General features: G+C 39.4%; 1 protein-coding gene across 2 annotated transcripts in view; it reads left to right on the top strand.

Annotated features, from left to right (window-relative positions):
* Window positions 1–1,639: 1,639 nt before the first annotated feature.
* Window positions 1,640–20,553, top strand: part of oca2 (oculocutaneous albinism II) — a 46,933-nt gene continuing 28,019 nt past the window's right edge. Inside the window, exons 1-13 of one of the 2 annotated variants that reach the window (XM_016679851.1) lie at window positions 1,640–1,763; window positions 6,415–6,649; window positions 10,584–10,685; window positions 11,409–11,600; window positions 11,744–11,801; window positions 12,725–12,797; window positions 13,197–13,354; window positions 13,981–14,063; window positions 14,959–15,112; window positions 18,798–18,869; window positions 19,122–19,187; window positions 19,494–19,550; window positions 20,274–20,398. In XM_016679851.1, coding sequence (XP_016535337.1) covers window positions 6,423–6,649; window positions 10,584–10,685; window positions 11,409–11,600; window positions 11,744–11,801; window positions 12,725–12,797; window positions 13,197–13,354; window positions 13,981–14,063; window positions 14,959–15,112; window positions 18,798–18,869; window positions 19,122–19,187; window positions 19,494–19,550; window positions 20,274–20,398 — 1,367 coding nt within the window. In that variant the 5' untranslated portion in view covers window positions 1,640–1,763; window positions 6,415–6,422. Of the gene's footprint in view, window positions 1,764–3,140; window positions 3,461–6,414; window positions 6,650–10,583; window positions 10,686–11,408; window positions 11,601–11,743; window positions 11,802–12,724; window positions 12,798–13,196; window positions 13,355–13,980; window positions 14,064–14,958; window positions 15,113–18,797; window positions 18,870–19,121; window positions 19,188–19,493; window positions 19,551–20,273; window positions 20,399–20,553 lie in introns of those variants that run through there. The other variant, XM_007568421.2, reaches the window with a different exon arrangement.

Here is a 20,553-nt window from a genome sequence, read left to right as displayed (position 1 = left end):
ATCTATCTATCTATCTATCTATCTATCTATCTATCTATTTATCTATCTATCTGTCTATCTATCTATAATTTTTTTTCTTCTTTTTTTGTTTTTGTTTTTACTGTATTTGTTACTATGGCGAGGAAAAGTTTTTTAGCTAATCTACCTTCTCCCTTTCCTCCTATCAACATTTTTGGATGATCTGGAGCAATTAAATGACAAAAAAGGCAAAAACGAGATACTCTTTGTGTCACATCATATCCTTTATGAGTTTATCCATTTCTAATGTGGTGAAACGTATTTATAGGCTTATAAAATTAATGACTGAAAGGAACTGAAAGTCCAAGTCAACTCACCAGTCAATACACACTCTTTGTAATTATGTAATTACAAGGTAATTATCCCTCTCACTTTCTTTTTGAACCTTTTATGACCACAATCATGAATTGTGGTCATAAAACCACTCAAAGCCCACACATTATTTATTCACTTTATATTCTTGCATCCAAATGAGGATTTACAGACTCATGAAGTCTGTAAATCTGATCAAACCAAATTAGCTCCTAATAGATTTTATTTATTTGCTTACATTGAAAACGACTCTCAATTACAGCAGCTATAAAAAGCTCCTCTAATAACTCCAAGTTGACATAAGATATCCCATGACAGATGGCACTATTTCATGTCAGAAATTGCCAGGATGCAGAACAACCTAAACTAAGAAAAAGTACTAAGTATCTAAGAAGCAAAATGAATCCCAATATAGTTCCCTAACAAGGACGGAAATATTAAGTTGTGTAATACCTGCGTCACCCTCAGCATTAGTTTGGAAAGGCCAGTGCAAAGCAAATTGACACCAATAGTGATCAAAAGCGAGATTTATATCCTGGATTATGGGGTCTAAATAATTCTGTCAAACATGGTACTCCAGATTAGACATGATTTTACAATCGAAAATAGTCTTCCAACTTTGACGATGTCATACATTTTTGGTTCTAATCTCTGTTATCTGACATAGCTGGGATTTTAGAAGTGACTGCCTTTTGTTCTAGACCAGAAGGTGGGAGTGAGACAAGTGGGGGTTTTAGCGCTGTGGGATTAAAGAAATTCCCTCTGATTACCTGTGTGACATCAGCACTGCGCCTCGCTCTGGAGCCGAGGAGGCAAAAGGTCACAGGTCAAATAAAAAGTCCTCCTAAAAACCCTGCGTAGCGTTTCAGTCCGTAAGAATTTCCTTTAAGAGCGTTTGTGTTCGCTCATTATTGGATCTTGAAAACCTCGGCCGAGTCATGAGAAACAGAAGAGAAACGTTTTTATGGCGGCTCGATTTGGCTTTAAAATCATTTGCATTCCTTGAGGATTTGGTATAATTAAAAAAAAAAAAAGTTTTCCTAGTTGAGTAGTGGGATATTTTCTGACTTTAAATCTGCTTTAACACTGTAAGATGGTGCTAGATGGCTCTCTCCAAGAAAATATATTTTTTTAATAAATAAAAGCTATTCCAGCCTATATTTGTAAAAAAAAAAAAAAACAACAAACAACAAAAAAACCGCCCCTCCCATATGATCGATAAAATAAGAAAAAACGAAGAATCCAGCTGATCCTGACTTCACACAGCTCTGATCATTCTTTGCTCCAGGCCGTGTTTTTCCATGTGATTTCTCTTTTCTCCTTGATAACTCTCACATCCGCCCACAAGACCAGAGTGCGGTCAGCCCCCCTGGACATCTCTTATGCGCGGCTTTAATCTCGCTCTGTCTCAGCCGGCCCTCGCTCCAGACCAGGTGACTCCAGTCAGTCGGAAATCTCGTCTCCACTGGTTTCTGAGAGCGAGGGAGGCGGACGCTGCGAGCTCCTCCGACTGGAAACATCGTTTCAGCAGGCAGAGCAAATGGAAATGTAGCTTTCGCCGCTGATCTGTGGGGGAAAGGTTTTGGTTCTGATAACGTCTCATTCCTCAGGTTCTGTTTTTCTGCTTCAGCTGACAACATGGGGATGGTGGGGGCGGGGGGGGTCTCTTGTGAAATGCGAAGTGGAGAAAAACTGGTACATGGTTTTGAACACGCTCCCACACACACACCTTTTTTGTTAGATTCATAAGTTTTGCATTGAAAAACATTTGATTTGGAAAAATGAGTATTTTGTTATGGTATTTATATGAATTATTTTCATTTTCATTCTTTAAGTACAAAGATTTCCACATAATTTCTATTTTGTTCCGTCTGACGTAATTTTTAAATATTGAAATGACTGATGTTTTGATACTTTTAGTCACTTCAGTGATTTCTTGGATGGCTACTTTTTACTTGAGTACAATTGTTGCCAGATATATATAATATATCCACCTCTGTTCACAACTATGCACTAGTTTACTTTTTCCCATAAAAATCCCAACAAAATACATTGAAGCTCTATTATAGCCAGGTGTGGAGAGTTAAAGTGGTGTGAAAAAAAAAAAAGTTTTTGCAAGGCACTGCACTGCGCAAAAATACAAAATCTTACAAAGTAATTTTTGGTCCAGTTTCTAATGCAAATATCTTAGTGCACTTAAAATAACACAAAACTAACTTTTCAGCAAGATAGAAGCTTGTTTTAAGTCTATAATTCCGTATTCATGAAAAAGTAATAGCTCCATTGGCAAATTAGTTCACTTACAACACATGAATATTGTCTTGTTATAAGTGAATTTATTGGAACTAGTCCTTTTTCATCAATAATAAGGAATTATAGACTTAAAACAAGCTTCTATCTTGTTTAAAAGTTACTTGTTGCAGTGTGTAGAAGCTGATTTAGGTTTCTGTCTACACTGCAAAAACACAAAATCTTACTAAGTATTTTAGTCTAGTTTCCAGTACAAACATCTTAATACACTTGAATTAAGACAAAACTAACTCCAAAGTAACTTTTCAACAAGATACAAGAGGCAATAAGTCCATAATATTGATAAAATAAATAAATTACCAGTTCCACTGGTCGATTATTTCACTGATGAGACATTTTTCCAAAGTTTTAAGTGAAATAACCTTTCAGTTGATCTAATACTTTTTACTACTAGTTTCCTGAGTGGAAAGTTTCCTTTTAAAGCTGCTCAGACTCTGCGCCACCCACTCCCCACCGCCCCCACCCGGCCCCCTCCACCGGCCCCACCGCCCTCAGAGGGCTCAGGAGCGTCGCCCTCTTTCGCTGGGGAGAGCGCAGGAGAGAAGAAACTCCTCACCTTCTCTTGTTTTCAACCACGCCTCTGTGCTCCGACGTTCCTGCAGCCTCCTCATCCCACCCCCAGCAAAAAAAAAAAAAAAGTAATAACCCAACTAAAAGTTTTAAATAATTTGGATTACTGAGAAGTAAAGTTTTGCAGCAGATTTTTTTTTTTTATATATATATATACATATATATATATATATATTGGGATCCAACACATCGTTGCTACCTGGGCCTTCAACATCATCCAGAGCCACTTTTTTTTTTTGCATCTCTCCAGGTAAGTTCATCTGTTTTACTTCATCAAAATCTGAGTGAACCTTGAACCCAGCGTTGTGGAAAACACAGAGAAATGCCTTTACAGCTTTGAATAAATGACTCTTTCCACCACCCATCAAATTAGTTTCTGTTAAACAAATGACATCCATCGTTTTGCAGAGCATTGCTGACAGATTATGTTGCAGGAACCTGCCGATTAGTCCCGCTTTCAGGTTCAGTTCGCTTTCAGCCTGCAGTCTTTTAATTGCTGTGAACGGAGCTGGAAAAACCGAAAAGAAAGCAGTTTGGTTTTTGACGTCACCCGGAGCCTGCGGGGCCCGGAGCCCAACAAGCCCGTCATTGTCCTCCGGGAACAACGAAGTGCTTCCCGCGTTGCACGGGGCTGGACTGTGAGCAGGAGCTGCTTCCAGGAACAGTCAGATCCGACATCATGGATGTGTTCATTTTGATTGTTTGGATAATTGGGAAAATTGACTGTGTTAGTTGGGATCTTTGCTTGTTTTCGGCTGTAGTCCAGCTGTATTATTATTTTTGACAGCACTTTCAGCTCACTGCATAAGGAGCCTAAATGTCATGTGAACTCCTGCTGCCTTTCACATGAGCAGTAATCCTGCTGGTTTCATGTGGCCTTTGTTCTTTTAGAAGGCTGCGTTTGTTCTCATAGCTTCACTCTTTGTTTTCTGTCATAACGCCTTTTCCCCTGTTTTATTTTTGAGCATAAATGTAACAACATAGATATATATCAACCTGCTACATACAGTTTATATACATTTCCCCTAAAATTCAAACGTTTTCTTTTAAGAAGTTGGAATAAAACCAAGTGACATCAGCTCCTGACATTCACAAACTTCAATAACCTTTATTTTTATTTTAAGTACCAAATGATCACAAAGCCGTTGTGAGTTAGAAGGAAAATGATGCTTGATTAAAAAAAAAACAAAGTGTAGCACTGAGATTCCTTGGTGGTGTCAGCATCATGCTGTGGGGAGGCTTTTCTTCAGTAGAGTCAGCGGCTCAGTCAGATCGAACTGACTGAACTTACTCAACTGGATTAGACTTTAACTAGGCCATTTTGACACATGAAAATGCTTTGATCTACACCAGTGCTTTACAACATTTTTGCCTCGTGTGCCACATTAAAAAAACAACAATAAAATCCCAATAACAAAATGATGAATATGTGAATGAAACAAACATTTAGTCAGGTTTGTGACAAAAATAAAAGCATCTAAATGACTGTAGAGCTGAAACAAAGAAGATGTGTAAGATTTTTTTTTAAATCCAGTTTATTAAATGTTCACGGGTTGGTTGTTTTCTATTTCGTTGGTTTATAATTTCTAGGCTTTATTTTCATCCACAAGAGCAAAACACGAGCCAGTCTTTCCTCTTGCTGCAGTCAGACAAGTTTAATAATTGCTCGCTCCTAAATCTGCTGGATCTACCTCATCCTGTTTATTGTCTAGGTTTTATTAGTTAATAAAAAATGTTTAGCATTGTAGCAATTTATTTAACATTTTCAGAGGAAATTCATTTGCCATTAAAAATGTCCCTAATAACTTTTAAAAAGCGTCTGTCTGCATCACGTACGTGTTCACGGGTCATTTGTGCCGACGGGCCAAATTTGTTTCTTTTCAGATTTTTATTTCTTGAAATTTTTGGGGAGACCAAACCTTCAGTTTCATGAATATGCATTACTTTGTGTTGTGCACTTTTTTCATGACAAAATGTGGAAAGGTCTAATAGATAGGAGTGCACCAATATTACCAAAATTATCCAGCAATTATTTCTGGTACATTGAGTTCTGCTTAGTGCCAAGAAATTAAAATCTAATTGTAGAATTGAAGAGGAAACTTTTCAGGCAGAAACGCTCCTGGCCTTCGTCGTCTTCATTCATGCAGTGGATCACATGACTGCTGGCAGTGAAGCTGCAGCAACGTAGCACCTGACTGCAGAATCTTCTTACTCCACGAAGCCTTTGGGGCCTCTCCTCATTGTTTCTTGTTATTCTGGTCTGCACTCTTTCTAGTTAAATCATACAACTCTGATGGAGTCACTGTGGCAGCAATCAGTGGCTTTGTTCTTCTTGGATAAGTCAGTCGGTGTCCTGCAGACTTTATGACAGTATTCTCGCCTTACAGCGTTAAAATATGTTGTTGCATTACAAAATTAATCTTCAGTGCATTTTACTGGGTTTGGTCCTAAATAGGGCTGTAGCGATAAACTAATCACATGATACAACACGATATGTGATATGGTATATATCACGATATTCAGCGAACGATATGATTCTATTTATTTTTAAGATTTTCTGAAAGATTTTAGATGGACAGAGTGAGTGTGACTCTTCCATAGACTTGGATTGAATTAATTGAACTGATGGGGTAATACTGGTGTAATAAATGTGGTTTTGGTTCTACATTTGTTATACATTTGCTTTGTTTAAATGTTAATTGTGGGGCTTTGTGTATTTGGTTGTTCAAAAAAGGAACCTTTTTTGTCTTATTCACTTATATTAGATAATGTAATTGATCTATTTCATTTCATTATTTAATTCATTGTAACTAGTTGTTTCATTACATGTCATTTTTAAAGTACATGTACAACTGGGTAAAAAATGTAATTTGTGACAGCTGTCATTTAATTCATGTGGATTTGACATAAAACTCAAAGTAAGATTTAATGTATTGATACCCACGGATGAAAAATCGATACTTTCTGAGGAAAAAATATCGATAAATATCATCGAATCGATAACATTACACAGTCCTAGTCCTAACTAGGTGAACTTGTTAAAAACCTCTTTAAAAACATTTTTTAAACATGCCTTGTTTTCCTTTTTGTCACAAATCTGTTCATCTCTTTTGTTATGACGTCAGTCAGCCACATCAACTGAATGAGCTGCATTTTTCATCAAGTAAAACGGGGATAACCTCTCCCTCCTTCTCCTCTCCTCAGGCCTCAGAATGTATCTGGAGAACAAAAGCAACCTGGAGATTGAAATGTCTCAGACTTCGGCCGCGGGCCATCAGGGCAGGAGCGGTCTGAGGTCGCCGGAGGCCGTGGCAGGGAACTTTGGGGAGCTGCGCTTGCTGCAGGGGATCTCAGAGAGAGGAGACACCCAGAAGCTGCAGCCTGCAGGACAGTGCGTCATCCATGCTGAGGACCTGGTTCCGGTTCGGCAGGAGAACGGGTTTGTGGCCGCACCGCTTTCTGCTCTCTCTCTGTAGCTGGCTGGCAGCTGACGTAAACTCTAGCCCTTTCACGCATAGCGGTCAGTACAGTGGACAGCTGTCGAAAAGACATTTTTTTGTGTTTCTTATGGATTTCATAGACCACGGAAGTGGACACCAGTGCATCGTGCAACACGCCGCCAACTACTGGCCATCCACTGAAATTACCAGAAAAATTTTGGTAAATCCAATATGGCAGACAGACAAAAAAGCAACTCAGGAATATCCAGTTCCTCCTTTCACATCAAGTGTCCCCTAAAGACTAATACTAGTGATGTAATTTCCAAATAACAATTTGTATTTGGAGAAAATTACAACTGATCACCTAGAAAAAAACTCTAAAACCCCCCGTGTTTTTTTTTTTTTTTACTAATTTTTTTCCCTACCATTTATATACCTCAAGAAAATCAGAAACAGTGAAAAAGTTGCCAGGTTTTCAATCAGATATTTGAAGAAAAATTTGAAACCTTTGTATTAAAAGGAATGCACCGAGCCCGTCTCTAAAGGAGCGTGTTTCCTGCTCTCATTTGCTTCATTTCTTGGAGAAAAAAGCTAACAAGATTAAAGGCCTCTCTTTCTTCTCACTGGATTAGAGACGTAACAAGATTTCAAATTACACATGCAGAAAAACATTACAGTTGACCTCCTACTAGGTCAAATGTAAATCTTTAAATCCCACGGGGATGAGTGAACATAAAAAAGAATAATAATTCAACATTCCTTGAGATCTACGAACATTCACACAGAAAGAAATGTGTGTGAAGGTGGATTTCTATCCCAGGAAAACTCCCTGGGCGGAAAAGAGCTAATCTGAAGCCCGAGGCCGTGACGTCATCGGGATTATACTGAGGAATTTGTGAACTAATTCGAAGTACAAACGATACCAGTGTGCCTTCTCGACAGACAGGTGCATTTGAATCTTTATTATTTCAAATAATCAGATGCACTGGAATGTGCCTCAACAAACACGCTTTAACCAAACAAAAATGTCACACATGCAGAAATGTGAATTAGTCCTAGAGTCAAACAGAACAGGATAAGAGAATAAAAAACGTTAAATGACAACAGAATACAGAAGCCTGGTTTGTGTTGACCGCCCAGAGTTTCCTGTTTGAGGTGTAAAAGCAACAAAGGGTAGTGCTGGGAAATAATTGCTTCTGACAAGATGTCAGGTTATGGGTCAGGAAAGCACTGAAACATGACAGGAAAAAAAATCCTAAGGCTCAAAAATGAGTAAGCGTTAACAGTGCTCTCAACTTAATATGATCAAATCCACCATGTTACACCAAACATCTATTTCTACAAACTCAGTTTATGTACAAAAACTGCCTTACAAGGACAAGTGATTAACACACGGTGAACTTACAAGTTTGTTCTCAGTAACAATGAAAATATTCATTCAAATGTGAAGACAGACAGAAACATCTGGTGCATCATGTGACCTTGAAGCAAAGAAATACTTCAGGAATCCTGCAACTCAGAGAATCTGCAGGAGATGTGATGAAGTTAGCCTCCCTCCTGACCTTCATCATCAGCTCTGTCTTATTCACCTTTCTTCTTCACTTCCTGTTACTTTGAATGCTTTCTTTAAACCGTCAGCACATCTACTCCCTACAACTTCAGTGTTCTGCTTTCCCTTTTTTCCAATCACAAACTTGAATCGTATCTTGCTTTCACAGACGTCCATTTGTGTTTTCGCTAAACCAAACATCCGTCACTCCAGATTCTCTTCCAAATGTTCCTTGTAGGTTCACTAGAGGTCACATCATTGTCTAATTCTACCAAACAGTATGTAAGAAACTCCCAAAGGACGAGTCAGAGAGAGGGAAAAAAAAGGTTTTGAAGTGAAATGCAACTCTTAGTTTGTCCACAGCAAAGAATTCAGCAAATCAAGAAAATAACAAAACACACAGAACCCTGAAAGCGCTGTGAACGTTTTCAGCCGGCGCTCCGCTGGCAGCAGTTGTTCAATCAGACTCACTTGGCAGGAAACAGTTGCTTGATTACATGTTTGTTTCTGTCTCCTGTCCAGTATTTGCTGTGCTTTTAGCTCCTGCTGCCTATTTGCTGTCGTCTTCTGGCTCCCGATTTGTTCCCGTGGAGCTCTGCAGAGAGACACAGTACCAACCTGAGGCAAATCCTCTGATGTTGGTGGACATCAGAGGATTTGATGTCCCACCCAATAGCAGGTGTTATGATCAGTCGATACACAGAGAGATTTAGACTTTTGCTAAATCTCTCTGTAGTTGTGCAAGTGTGTCGGCGGGAGATTAATGGGGCAGACCTGGCCAAATGTAATCTAGTTCTCTATCCCACAACCTTCAAACACAAAGAACCGTAGTGTCTGCAGCGCAGTCGGTAACGCCTACCGGAGTGGATGCCAGCGACATGAGCAGGGCGGATAAATCTAACTAAATGTCAGGTTTATACTCCTTATTGTGATGCCAAACAATCACCGAAATACATTTGTGTAACTAAAAATACAGTAGAAAATGTTTACTCGAATAAGTGGATGTTAAACAACCTCAATGACCAGGCCTCAAACTAGAATCTCTGATACTAAATTGTAAGGTGTTCAATCGTGTAAAGTTGAAATTTACACATTCACAAATTTTTGAAATTGTAAAGTGTTCAATTTTTTAAATAACCCTAAAACAAACAGGCATTAGCTACCAAAGGTATGTCCAAGTTTTTATCCAACTCTTATTAAATGACAACCAATGAATGTCAGAGGAATTAGGACAGTGTATTGACTGATCATAGCACCTGCTATTGGGTGGGATATGTTGGGCAACAAATGAACATGTAAAGTGAGGATAAGAGGCTAAGACTCATAGATGCATATAAATCAAACTTACATAATGTGTTTTTATGTTTAGTAAGTTTACACATGCTACCCCAGTAGGATGTGATTGTAAGATCAGGCTGGATTGGAATCGGCTTTATTATCCAAGCTTGTGAGCACAAATGAAGAATTTGAGTTTGGTTCCACTTTACTCTCAATGAAGAAAGTTTTTTTTTTTCTTTCTTGTAAATACGGATACGTATATATACAGTGTTTTTACAAAAGAGTACAACATGGTGGAATTAGTGCCAGTTTTATCAAAAATGTGAGTAGCATAGCATTGATCTGCAGGCAAAAATTAAAACGGGCTGTGTCCAGGATGTGTGTGGTCTGCAGAGGTGTTAGCTGCCCTGTTTCCGACCCTTTACCAGTAAAAGTTCTGGACGGAGGGAAGGTTGAAGCTCAAACTGCTGAAGTTATATATTATTTTTTAATATTTGTTACATATGGGGTGGCAGAGGTGTGGACCTTTGAGGGTGTCCACGGTGACCTCTGTCATTGTGAGGATCAGAACTGGACCACAGGACAAAAAGTGTCTGAGTCTGATAAACTGCATTTTCTTTTACATTACAGGAATGGCAGGGAGTGTGTGAGTGTGTGTGTGTGTGTGTGTGTGTGTGTGAGTGTGAGTGTGTTTCTTTCCTTTTTTGGCACTAATAGAAGAAGACAGGCTAGGTGTGGGATAATGTCGGCCATGTTTGGCTTAGAAACCTCGGAAGTCATCCATTTACCAAAATGCTAAATCTTCTTAAGCATCTCCCTGGATTGTTGTACCAGGCAACTGCCAGCATCTCTAACATGCAATTTAAGTGTTGAGATTATTAGACAGGTACAAACACACATTTTAAATAATCCCGTTAAACAAACAGTAGATATTGTAATAGTGTGTGAGGTTGCGATAGCCCAGCAGGTTAAGAACCAACTGTTTTCTGATCTGTTTGTTTGGCGTTAAGCCACTAGCCAGCAAAGAGAGTTTGTCTTGTGCCGTTTAAGTCAGCTCAGCTGTAATTCAGGGTATTTCACCTCACTGTGCCCTTTTGCTCTATCAGTTTCAGGAACAACTTCAACGCTGTCAACTTTCTCAGAGGAAAAGTCAATTCAGCCAACCTTACAGAACGGTCGCCTCTGCTGCGATTCTCCCAAGATGACAGGTGAGCGGTTCATCTGCCCTTCGTTTTTGGATGTTTACCTGAGATTTCCATATATTAGCCCTACATGGAGGTTTGTGTGGCATCAGTAACAGCGGAGAAAGCCGTAGTAAATTAAGAAATCCTGTGAAAGGTTCAGCAACTTCAACTTTTGCCATGCCAGCAAGCCGACTTATTAGGACACAGCTTTGTGTTTTTCCTCTTCCCATCATCTGAATGCAGTGTTACAAGCCTGGGGAACAGCTTTAATCGTGAAGACAACAGACAAGGTTTTGACCAAATACCTTATTCTTTTTTGGCAATAGTGAGAGATAGTCCAAGCTCATATCCAAGTCAGCCACTGAATTCCTTTTCCAAAAAATGTCTCCGGACCTAAATCGGACACTAAATGTGTGGCGCTGTGGACGGGAGATGTCAAATCATGAGGAAGAGTCCAAACTGCGCAGGTTGAATGCAGAAATTGAATCAAAAAGTGCATCAACAAAGCACAATTATGCAACCAGGTTATCGCTGCATTTTGTTTTAAATTTCCTTCTATATATTATATATATACATATATTTTAGTTACAGTTGTACATTTTACATGACAAATACTTGGCATTTTAACAAATGTGACTGCATTTTAAAAAAAAAGCTACGTTCTTGGGTTTCTGATCCCAGAACTGTCCTTTTCTTGTCTGTGGGACTGAATGTTTGGTGACTGGTTTGGGCTTATTGTTCTTTAAGTATTACGTACATGACAGTACATGAGCCCAGCTTCGTTGGAGCAGAGGAGCCGTGGGACAACTGCTGCATGGACAGAGAGAGACGTTACCGCCTGGGCAGTGAGGTGGCCAGCCTGTCGCGCTCCAACTCCTCAGAAAAGTATGAGACGCTGGAAAACCTCAACCGTAGCTTCAGACTCGCCAGCAGTATAAAGTACGACTCCCCATCTCTTCTCACATCATTTATTATTCTGACACATTATATTATGAAGTCAAATCTACAGGGTTTGAAGCCACTGACATACAGCAGGCTTACACATCATTTATTTCTATGTCCTGTCTTTGTTTTCTCTCCAGATGCTGCCTCAGAGTGTCCAAGGTTGTGGCTATATTTGCGATTGTTGTTCTCTCCAGTGTAAGTTAGCTAAAAAAAAAAAAAGTAATTTCAAGGAGACTAAAGCAGCGAACTGTAAACAAATGTTCTGTAATCCTTTGTAATCCTTTCAGCTCTTATTTGCTTGTATTTTAAAAAGTTTTATTGAAATCATTCCATTGGTTGAGATCTGCAGCGAATCCTGGGAGATAATTAGCCTAGCATAGCACGGTCACTGAAAGGTGATTTGAATCTCTTCAAAAACACCTTTCAGTGACCTAAATTTGATTGACCTAAAGCAGCCAAACAATTGGTTAACTTAAACTCTTGCTTTGAATAAACTTCTTGTTTCTCTTAAAACACATCCTTTGTAGCTATGAGCTGGCCCTGCTTGGCACTTCTGACTCAGAAAATGAGAAATTAGCCATGATCCCTGTTGCCTTCACACCAGACTGGGACCTTACCAAACTATTTAAAATCCACCAGAGTGTGGGTAGAGGTCTCCATTACAAGTGATGGAGCAAAAAAAAAGTGTGTGTGTCTTAACTGCAGTGTGGAGGAATCCGGTAGCAGTGTAATCTCATAGATTTGTCGTCATGACATCATCATGTTTTACGTCTAGTTTTGAGAGCGAGGGTCTATGACTTCAGTCCTCAAGGGACCTTTAGACGTGTCTTTGCTTCAACACACCTGAGTCGAATAACCAGGTCACCAGCAGGACTCTGGAGGACTGTACTGCACATAAAAAACTGAGGAGGAGATTCAGCCGTTTAATTCAGGTGTGCTGGACTAGAGGCACATCTAAAGGTTGCAGGACACCGGCCCTTGCAGACTGGACTTACAGATCCCTTAGATATCTGGTGTCACATTTCACAATATCTATTAACTCAGTTAAAATAACTTGCAATTTTCAACTATTTTTTTGTGCCTGACTCATGCTGCTGATGGTTTTCATCTGGTCTCAGCTGTTCTTCAGTATGTACCCGGATCGGGACAACCCCTGGAGGATGCTGGCAGTCTCTCCGTCAGACAGCTTCTGTATCCTTTCTGCTTTTCAGTAGACGCTTTTTTAAAGGACTTTTTGATCTTTATTTGACAGTGAATTGACAGGAAATTGGGTTGTGAGAGAAGGGGGAAGAGAAGGGGGGAAGGACTTGAACTTGTGGCGGCCACTTAGAAGACTGAGGCCTCCGTACGTCAGTCTCTGACCCGCCACCATCGCCGTGTCCCTGTGTGCTGAAGACACTCGCTGCTGTTACATTCTTCAGTCAGAAAGAAATAAGCACGTCAAATATCGAACAGAACTTTATAGAAACGCCAGTGAAGAGGACAAGCGTGCCGCTCAGCACACGGGGCATGGTGGACGTTTTCATCCTACAAAGGATTTACTGTCAGCAGAGTGTTTGCATTTTTCTCTTGACGGTGCCCATCTCTCAGCCATGAACGTGACAGACTTTCGGGATAACGCCTTGTTGAAGTTACAAGTGGCGGGGCCTTTTGCAGGAAGGGCCGCGGACTCCGCCTCCCAGGAGTTCGTCCTGATCCAGGTGGAGCAGGCCGAGGAGCCGGGGCAACGGAGGAGGAGGACTCAGCAGGTCAGAGTGGCCATATTGGCCATATTGGCCATATTGGTTTATGTCATTTGAAAATGTTATCTACTAAACTTTGGTTTCATTACTATCTGAACTTATCCAGTTCTTTTAAATCAACACTAAACTCCCATCTGTTTAGAGTCGCCTTTGATTAGTAGTAGGTGACACATTGATCAATTTGATGCGTTTTGGCGATTTTGATGATGACATTTGACAAAATGTAATGTTTATCGTTCGTTTCATAATCGGTTACCGTATGACGCTCTTATTACGTAAAGCACTTTGAACTGCGCTGCTGCTGAAACGTCCCGTACAAATAATCTTGACTTGTGATTTATGTTCTGTCTTGGTCTCAGTTATGGTGATGAGCCGTGTGTAATGTCGGATTACACACAGCTGTCACAGTTGGTCTTGTAAATATTATTATGCTTTTATCATTGACCATATGTATTGAGCTCTGTAAGTCAGAGCTGATACTTTGACGTAGCGATCCTGACACTGTCTGCTCTCGTCTTGTGCAAGTTTCCCAATTAACTGAGTGATTTTCACCTTAACAGTACTCGGATAAATAATACTTATGATCATGATTTATGAACATTTTAATTATTTGCTCTGCTGTTTGTTACCAGGTGACTCATAACTGGACCATTCCCCTTCATCCTGAACGAAGTGACCAGAAAGTGTCAACGAGAACCTTTGAGATGCTCAGCAGGTAACAAGAAGATTTACTGTGGATTGCAAAAGCTTCCATACAACTCCGCTATAGAAAACAAACTACACAGCGTCCCGATATGTACTCATTTGCTTTCCCAGACGAGCCAATAGGAGTCTCTCTAACCTTATGCGAGACGTCATGGCGACGAGTCTGTAGTCTTGTAAATAGAGGAAACCTGTGCAGAACTTTCTTTTGTCCTGCAGCAAGGCAGGATGTCTTCCACGGCACTGGTACCTTTTCCTGAGTCAAACGAGAGCTGAAGAGCTGGTCTGGGGCAACAGAGCGGCTCTCACCCTGTGAGCTGGTGAGGGCTGATGGGAAGATGGATGGAGCCAAACACAAAGCAATCTTTAAGACGGGAGCGAAGTTCAGCTGTTCTGACCTTAATCCAAAGTCGAATTTGTGGCAAGACAAGAAAATTGATATTTGTGCCCATCCTCCATTCACTCTGATAGAACTTGACCTGCTTTTGTAGAAGAAGAATTGGCAAGAATTTTATTCTTAAAATGTATAAAGGCTGTTTTACGCAGTGTTGACTAAAGGAGCTGGAGACTCATTACACTTTTCAGATTTTACTTGTGAGAAGTTCCACAGACGTGTCACATTTTCTCTAGCAAATGATGCGCTGCTTGGTGTTTAGCCTGTTACATAAAATTCAAATAAAACTCACTGACATTTTCAGAGCACGATGCTCTGACATTTTAATGCTCCTCTTTCTGGAGAGGCTATCTTTAACATGACAATAATGACTTTTATGCTCCTTTTAAGAAATTGCTGTATATTTTCACCTGACCTTGAAAAACAGCCTGCAGCCACATTTATGGAAACATGCAATGAAAGAAAATGATCCTCCATTTTCTTTGCTGCTGTGCCGTTTCATTTCTGCACCCAGTGACCCCATCGTCATCACGATCCAGGCCTTCCTGCAGGATAACGACGTGGTGCCTCTGTCCATGACCCACCAATCGCTCTACGTTATGAAGGAGACGCAGGTGGCTATCGCGGGAATCATCCTGGCCGGGGTCTATGTTCTCATTATCTTTGAGGTAAATGGCCTGCTATGCTGCCGGTCATGAACGGGTTTTTGTCCTCTGTCTGTGGCACAGTTTGCAGAATGACATCCTAAAGTATTTATAACACTCAAAACGTTACAGCAGCGGCAGGAACACACCTGTGCTTCTGTCTGGAGAGACATTTACTGTTTTTTATGTGGTCCTAATCGACAATTTATCTAAAATGCAAAATGTATTTTTCTTTTACAGTTTTGGCTTAATTACTGCTTTGAATATGTTGTTTTTTTTCTCCAAAAGTCCTTTTTCTGAGTCTGTGTACTCCAGTTGACGATTTATTGACTACAAAAATAATCGGTTAATTATGACTAATCAGATTAATCGCGATTAATCCAATTAATCACTTCAGCCCTAATCAGTTGCATTATGTTTTATGTGAAGATTTAACTTTTCTAAGTAATGATGTGCAACAAAGTAGCAAAATTAAAAAAAAGAAATCTCTGGCATTTTGTTCCGTTTGGTGGGAAAATTAGTTTGATTTTACAGAAAAGTCTGGCTTCAGCTTTAAATTACATGAAATAAAATAAAAGCTGGCATCCATGATGCTTCAGTGCTTATGGAGTTTCATATTGCTCCAGGTATTTCCATCATGTAGTTGTGGTCTTGTTGTCAACAATGCAGTCCTCTCAGAAACATCCTGGAAGCACTACTCGTCTCTAAAGGAGTTAATACGGCGTTACACTCAGGCTGTGGCCATTCTTACTTTTAGCTTATTAGTCAAAAATACCAAGGGAAGCTCTATTGGTCACTTGTCTACTCACACACACACACTTGTCTGACTACGGTCAACACCAATGTGACTCATGGTAATGTAACAGCAGCAAAGAACTGATTACAAGTGGACATTTGTTGTAGTTTAGGAGAACTGTGTGAGAGAACAGCTCCCTCTACTGATGACTTAGTTGCTAAGGTTTTCTTTCTTTTGTGCACAAAGAAAAGAAAAGATCACTGAACCACAGAGGAACCTTTTTAAAGTAAAATAAAAAAAGAAAAAAAAAGTGGTCTTACACCAGTGTCCAGTAGCAGTTTTTTAAATGCATCGTATGGCTTTTTGCCCAGGGCAGCACATCCAGGAAGGGGCAACAGGACAAAAAGAAAGTTAAAGTTACGTCAGTCTCACTCACTCAGAAAGCTGAGCTGGTTAGCATGGCCACCCATGATGGTGGATAAACAGTTTCTCTGTAACGGTAAGTGGTTTCTTCACCATTAGCAGGCTGAGAAGTGAGTACACGAAATTGATTGACAGCGCTAAGGCCCGCCTCCTGGCTCTGATTGGTTGTTTTTGGTTGGGAGTGGTGTGTTTCTTCAGACCCAGTATTAGCTCAGGAAGGAGGTGGAGGAGATCGATCTTTTCACAGATTATCTGTCTCATGACAAACTGTTACGACATAGTGACAGTTTTAACTAATATGTAAAAAAATAAAAAAATAAAAAGTTTTAGTAAAAGTTGGATACTGGAGGTTTGAATGGGTTAAAACTCAACTCAATTATGTTGCACTAAACAGACTCTTTAAGCTAAAATTTCAGATTTTTCAAATCTTTTATTGGTAAAAACAAAAACATTTTCAATCCTTTCTTGGCATCAATGAAAAGCAAAACATATTGACTGGGTTATCATACAGTTATTAGAGTTAATGCTTCCCATAAATTACATATTGGCAGCAAAATAATGTTTTTGTTTTTGCAGGACGTGTTTAGTCAGGGGGGGAGCAGGCATGCATGTTTGTGTGTTGGGAAACAGACGATAACCTCTTGGCACCGTTCACTTGTTTCTCCCACAGACACTTTGACTTTCCCACATGTGCATCAGTCATTTTTTTCTTTCCCCCTCCCCATTGTCAGTCTGCTTTTGGATTTAATTAAAACGAGGCCGTCTCCCTGATCCTGGCAGGGCGTGAACTCACACAGCTGTTCCAGGGAGGACAGGAAGAGGGAAGGAGAGGAAGATGACAGCGCAGTTATGATCCGCACAGACGCCGTCGGTGTTAATGATGCGTCCACCATCTTTGAAAGTCTCTGCCTTTGTGCCATGCAGATGGCTGTGCGTTTTCGCCCAGCCGCTGCTTTATTATCCCCATCAGGTCTCGGGTTTTGTCTCGGCCTGACGCGACCGTCTTAATGAGAGAGCCCGCACTGCTTTGTCATTCGGGACATCACAAAAGGAATCCACTGGTGTTGGTAATTGGACACTAACTGGGTTCTCTATTAAAACATTCATGGAAGACCGACGTAAAGAGACACATTTCCATTTTATCTGCCGTGACAAGAGAAAGAGAAAAGCTTTTGTTCTTCTTCTTCTCCTCATTCATTATTTCAACAGATCTGTCCAGACAGACAGTTTTCAGACTGTCTGTAGATTTTTATCATTAATAAAGCTTAATAAGGTTCAGTTTAATTTGGAGTATTCAGGAGGATTCGGATTAAAGACTGTGAATATTACAATAAAGATATTTTAAGTTTTTATAGAGGCAGTAATATCAATGTTAAAACGTGTGTTCTATATTTAAATTAAATTTAAAATGATTTTTTTACGACATGTATGATAACAGGACACATTTTTGCTGTATTTACATTGCGTTTATTTTGTGTCTTGAGGTTTTGTCTTAGGTAAACACAAAAATCTAAATCAGTCTATTAAAAACCAGACATGGGGAACATTTTTCACTGTTGTGCAAGTAAAAAACAATAAACCAGGAAGTAAAGGTGGCAGATCTTTGTTTTTGAAAACACGACATTAAATAAAGAGGTGGTTTAGTTTACTGCTTTCCAGCCATTCCTCACAAGCTGTCTGCTTCATCGTCTGACGCACCCTGCTTGGCTGTCATGATGGATGCTGTTAAAGGAAGACGACTTTGAGAAGTGATCTTCTGCTGCTGTTTGTCCTTGAGAGCCACACAATGACTAACTGGTATCCAGCACAAAACAAATTATAAGAGGCTGCAAAACAACAACAACATTAAATATATCAGTATCAGTTCTTAACCAAAATAGTTCCTCTTACGGAAATCTATTCTGGAAAAGACACTAATTGGCATGAATGTTTTTAAGATAAGAAATCGTATTTTCATAAAAAATTAAGCTCAGACCTGATTCATTAGGCAATTATTATTTTCATAAATTCAATAAAGGCTTCATAAATCTCAAATAATGTTTAAAACTTGTTGGTCAAGTGCAGTGGATCAACATGTAACCTAACCCTTACTCACCCTAACTTACATGGTTGCTTACCCTTACTACCTAACCCTATCAATAATCAGTTTAGGTTTAATCAGTTGTTTTAGATTTTGATCAAGTAAGGTCCAAAAAAACTTAAATAACTCTTTAATTAACCCCCAAATATAAAACTATGACACATCCATTAAGATGCCAACTTCAGCATAATTCACCTGACATGGTTTAAGACTTTAGTTCCTGAAACTGATTAGGCTGTTCAGATCATAAAGGAGGAGCCCGTCACCCCACTGACTGTGAAATATTAATGCAAACACGCAATACAAAACTTTAGACGGTTTATTTTTAGCAATAAACATTTATTAGCAGCTGCTCACTAAACCAAGCAACATTCTTGGGTAAGAAAGGTCAATTTCCTCTGTTTGAAATACATGTTGCTAAACCGTTAACACTGTGCATGTCTTAAGGTGCACATCTTTTCAATTTTCAGATTGTGCATCGCACTTTGGCTGCCATGTTGGGATCGTTAGCAGCTTTAGCCGCCCTGGCCATCATTGGTGATGTAAGTCTCTTATAGGCCTTCAGATCAGCCACCTTGTTGAGGTAAAACTCAGTGAAACCTAAAACCTGCTTGGGAGATCTACAACTGCTGGTCATTGAATGGTTGTAAAGTAAAATGCTTTCCACTGGAGGTCTTTGGTAATACAAATACCAAGGACCTCCAGCTTTTTATTGACATAATCTGATGCTGGTTGGTGAAAGCCAGTCAAACACTTGATCAGACTGAATGATCTTTAGTGTGTTTTATTCACAGAGGCCCAGCCTGGTCACTGTGGTGGAGTGGATCGACTACGAGACGCTGGCTCTGCTGTTTGGCATGGTGAGATTCACAAAATGCATCAAGACGTCTTTTATGGAGAATTTAAAGGTTGTCACAGTTCAGCTCAGACGGAAACTGGTATTAAAAATAAATAAATAAAAATGCTCTTTTTAGACAAATTGGGATTTTATTTAAATTGGAATCCATTGGAGCTGCCACACAGTTACCCTTTTCCTGATTACATATATTTTTGTCTTTCAGCACTTATTAAGCTCCATCAATTTATCATCCATGGCGACTGCATTAAAAAAAAACTGAAGGTGACGTTGTTGGTTTTTTTAAGCGGTGTGACCTTTTTCCTCACAGATGGTGCTGGTGGCCATTTTTTCAGAGACAGGCTTCTTTGATTATTGTGCGGTGAAGGTGAGTTCATGGAATAATGAGGACAATTAGAAATGGTTATTGTGTTAATGAAGATAACCAACACAATCAATCAATATGGAGTCCATTCAGAGCTGCTGACATTTAAGTGCATCAGTGTTTTTGCATTTTAAAATTTTTTTTTTTACCTTTTACCATGTGGCATGGTGATGTCTTTGAAAATAGCTGCAAAAACAAAAGCTGTTGTTAAAAAGTTTCTTCTGCTTTTTCTTTTTCTTTTTAAACTTACAACCCAGCAATTAGGGTTCGGGTTTTAGTCGGGGTTTGGTTTGGGTAATTGTTCCCTTTTTAGAAATGAAATCATGTTTTGGAAAATGCCTTTTGCATTTGCTCAGGTTATCTGTGTCGAAAGTTTATTTCATGATATATAAAATTAATTATTTAATGATATATTTATTTCCTTAACCGTGTCACTTTTAACCCTCCACAAAGGTGCAGATGAAGACATTCTTATTCAATACATTTCATTAACAGCTTGCTAATATTATCTTTGGCATATTTTAATTTACTGTCTGATTTGAGTGTGTTTTTTTTTAAACTATTTAATCATATTTTATGGTTCAAACTTTGTTTTTGTGAAGCTTTTTGTGATTCTTATGTGTGAAATGTGATAATTTAACATAACTGGGCTACTAGTCATAGCAGAATAATCCATTATTAGTTAACATATTGCATTAACCTTGTCTCATTGTGATATTTCTTCAGGCCTACCAGTTGTCCAGAGGGAGGGTGTGGCCTATGATCATCATCCTGTGTCTGATTGCTGCCATCCTGTCTGCCTTCCTGGATAATGTGACGACCATGATGCTTTTCACTCCTGTCACCATCAGGTAGAGCATAGGAACAAGTAAAAAAAAGCTTTTCCTTCATGCATGAAGTTTTAAATTGTCTCTTAAAATGAAAACATGTCCTGCAACAACAAATAAGTTTTAAGTACCCACGGGTGAAACGATTAATTGGATTAATTGCGATAAATCAATTATTG

This window comes from Poecilia formosa, unplaced genomic scaffold (genome assembly GCF_000485575.1).
Source record: "Poecilia formosa unplaced genomic scaffold, Poecilia_formosa-5.1.2 Scaffold222, whole genome shotgun sequence".
Lineage (NCBI taxonomy): Eukaryota > Metazoa > Chordata > Actinopteri > Cyprinodontiformes > Poeciliidae > Poecilia > Poecilia formosa.
This window is presented reverse-complemented; position numbering and strand designations above follow the sequence as displayed.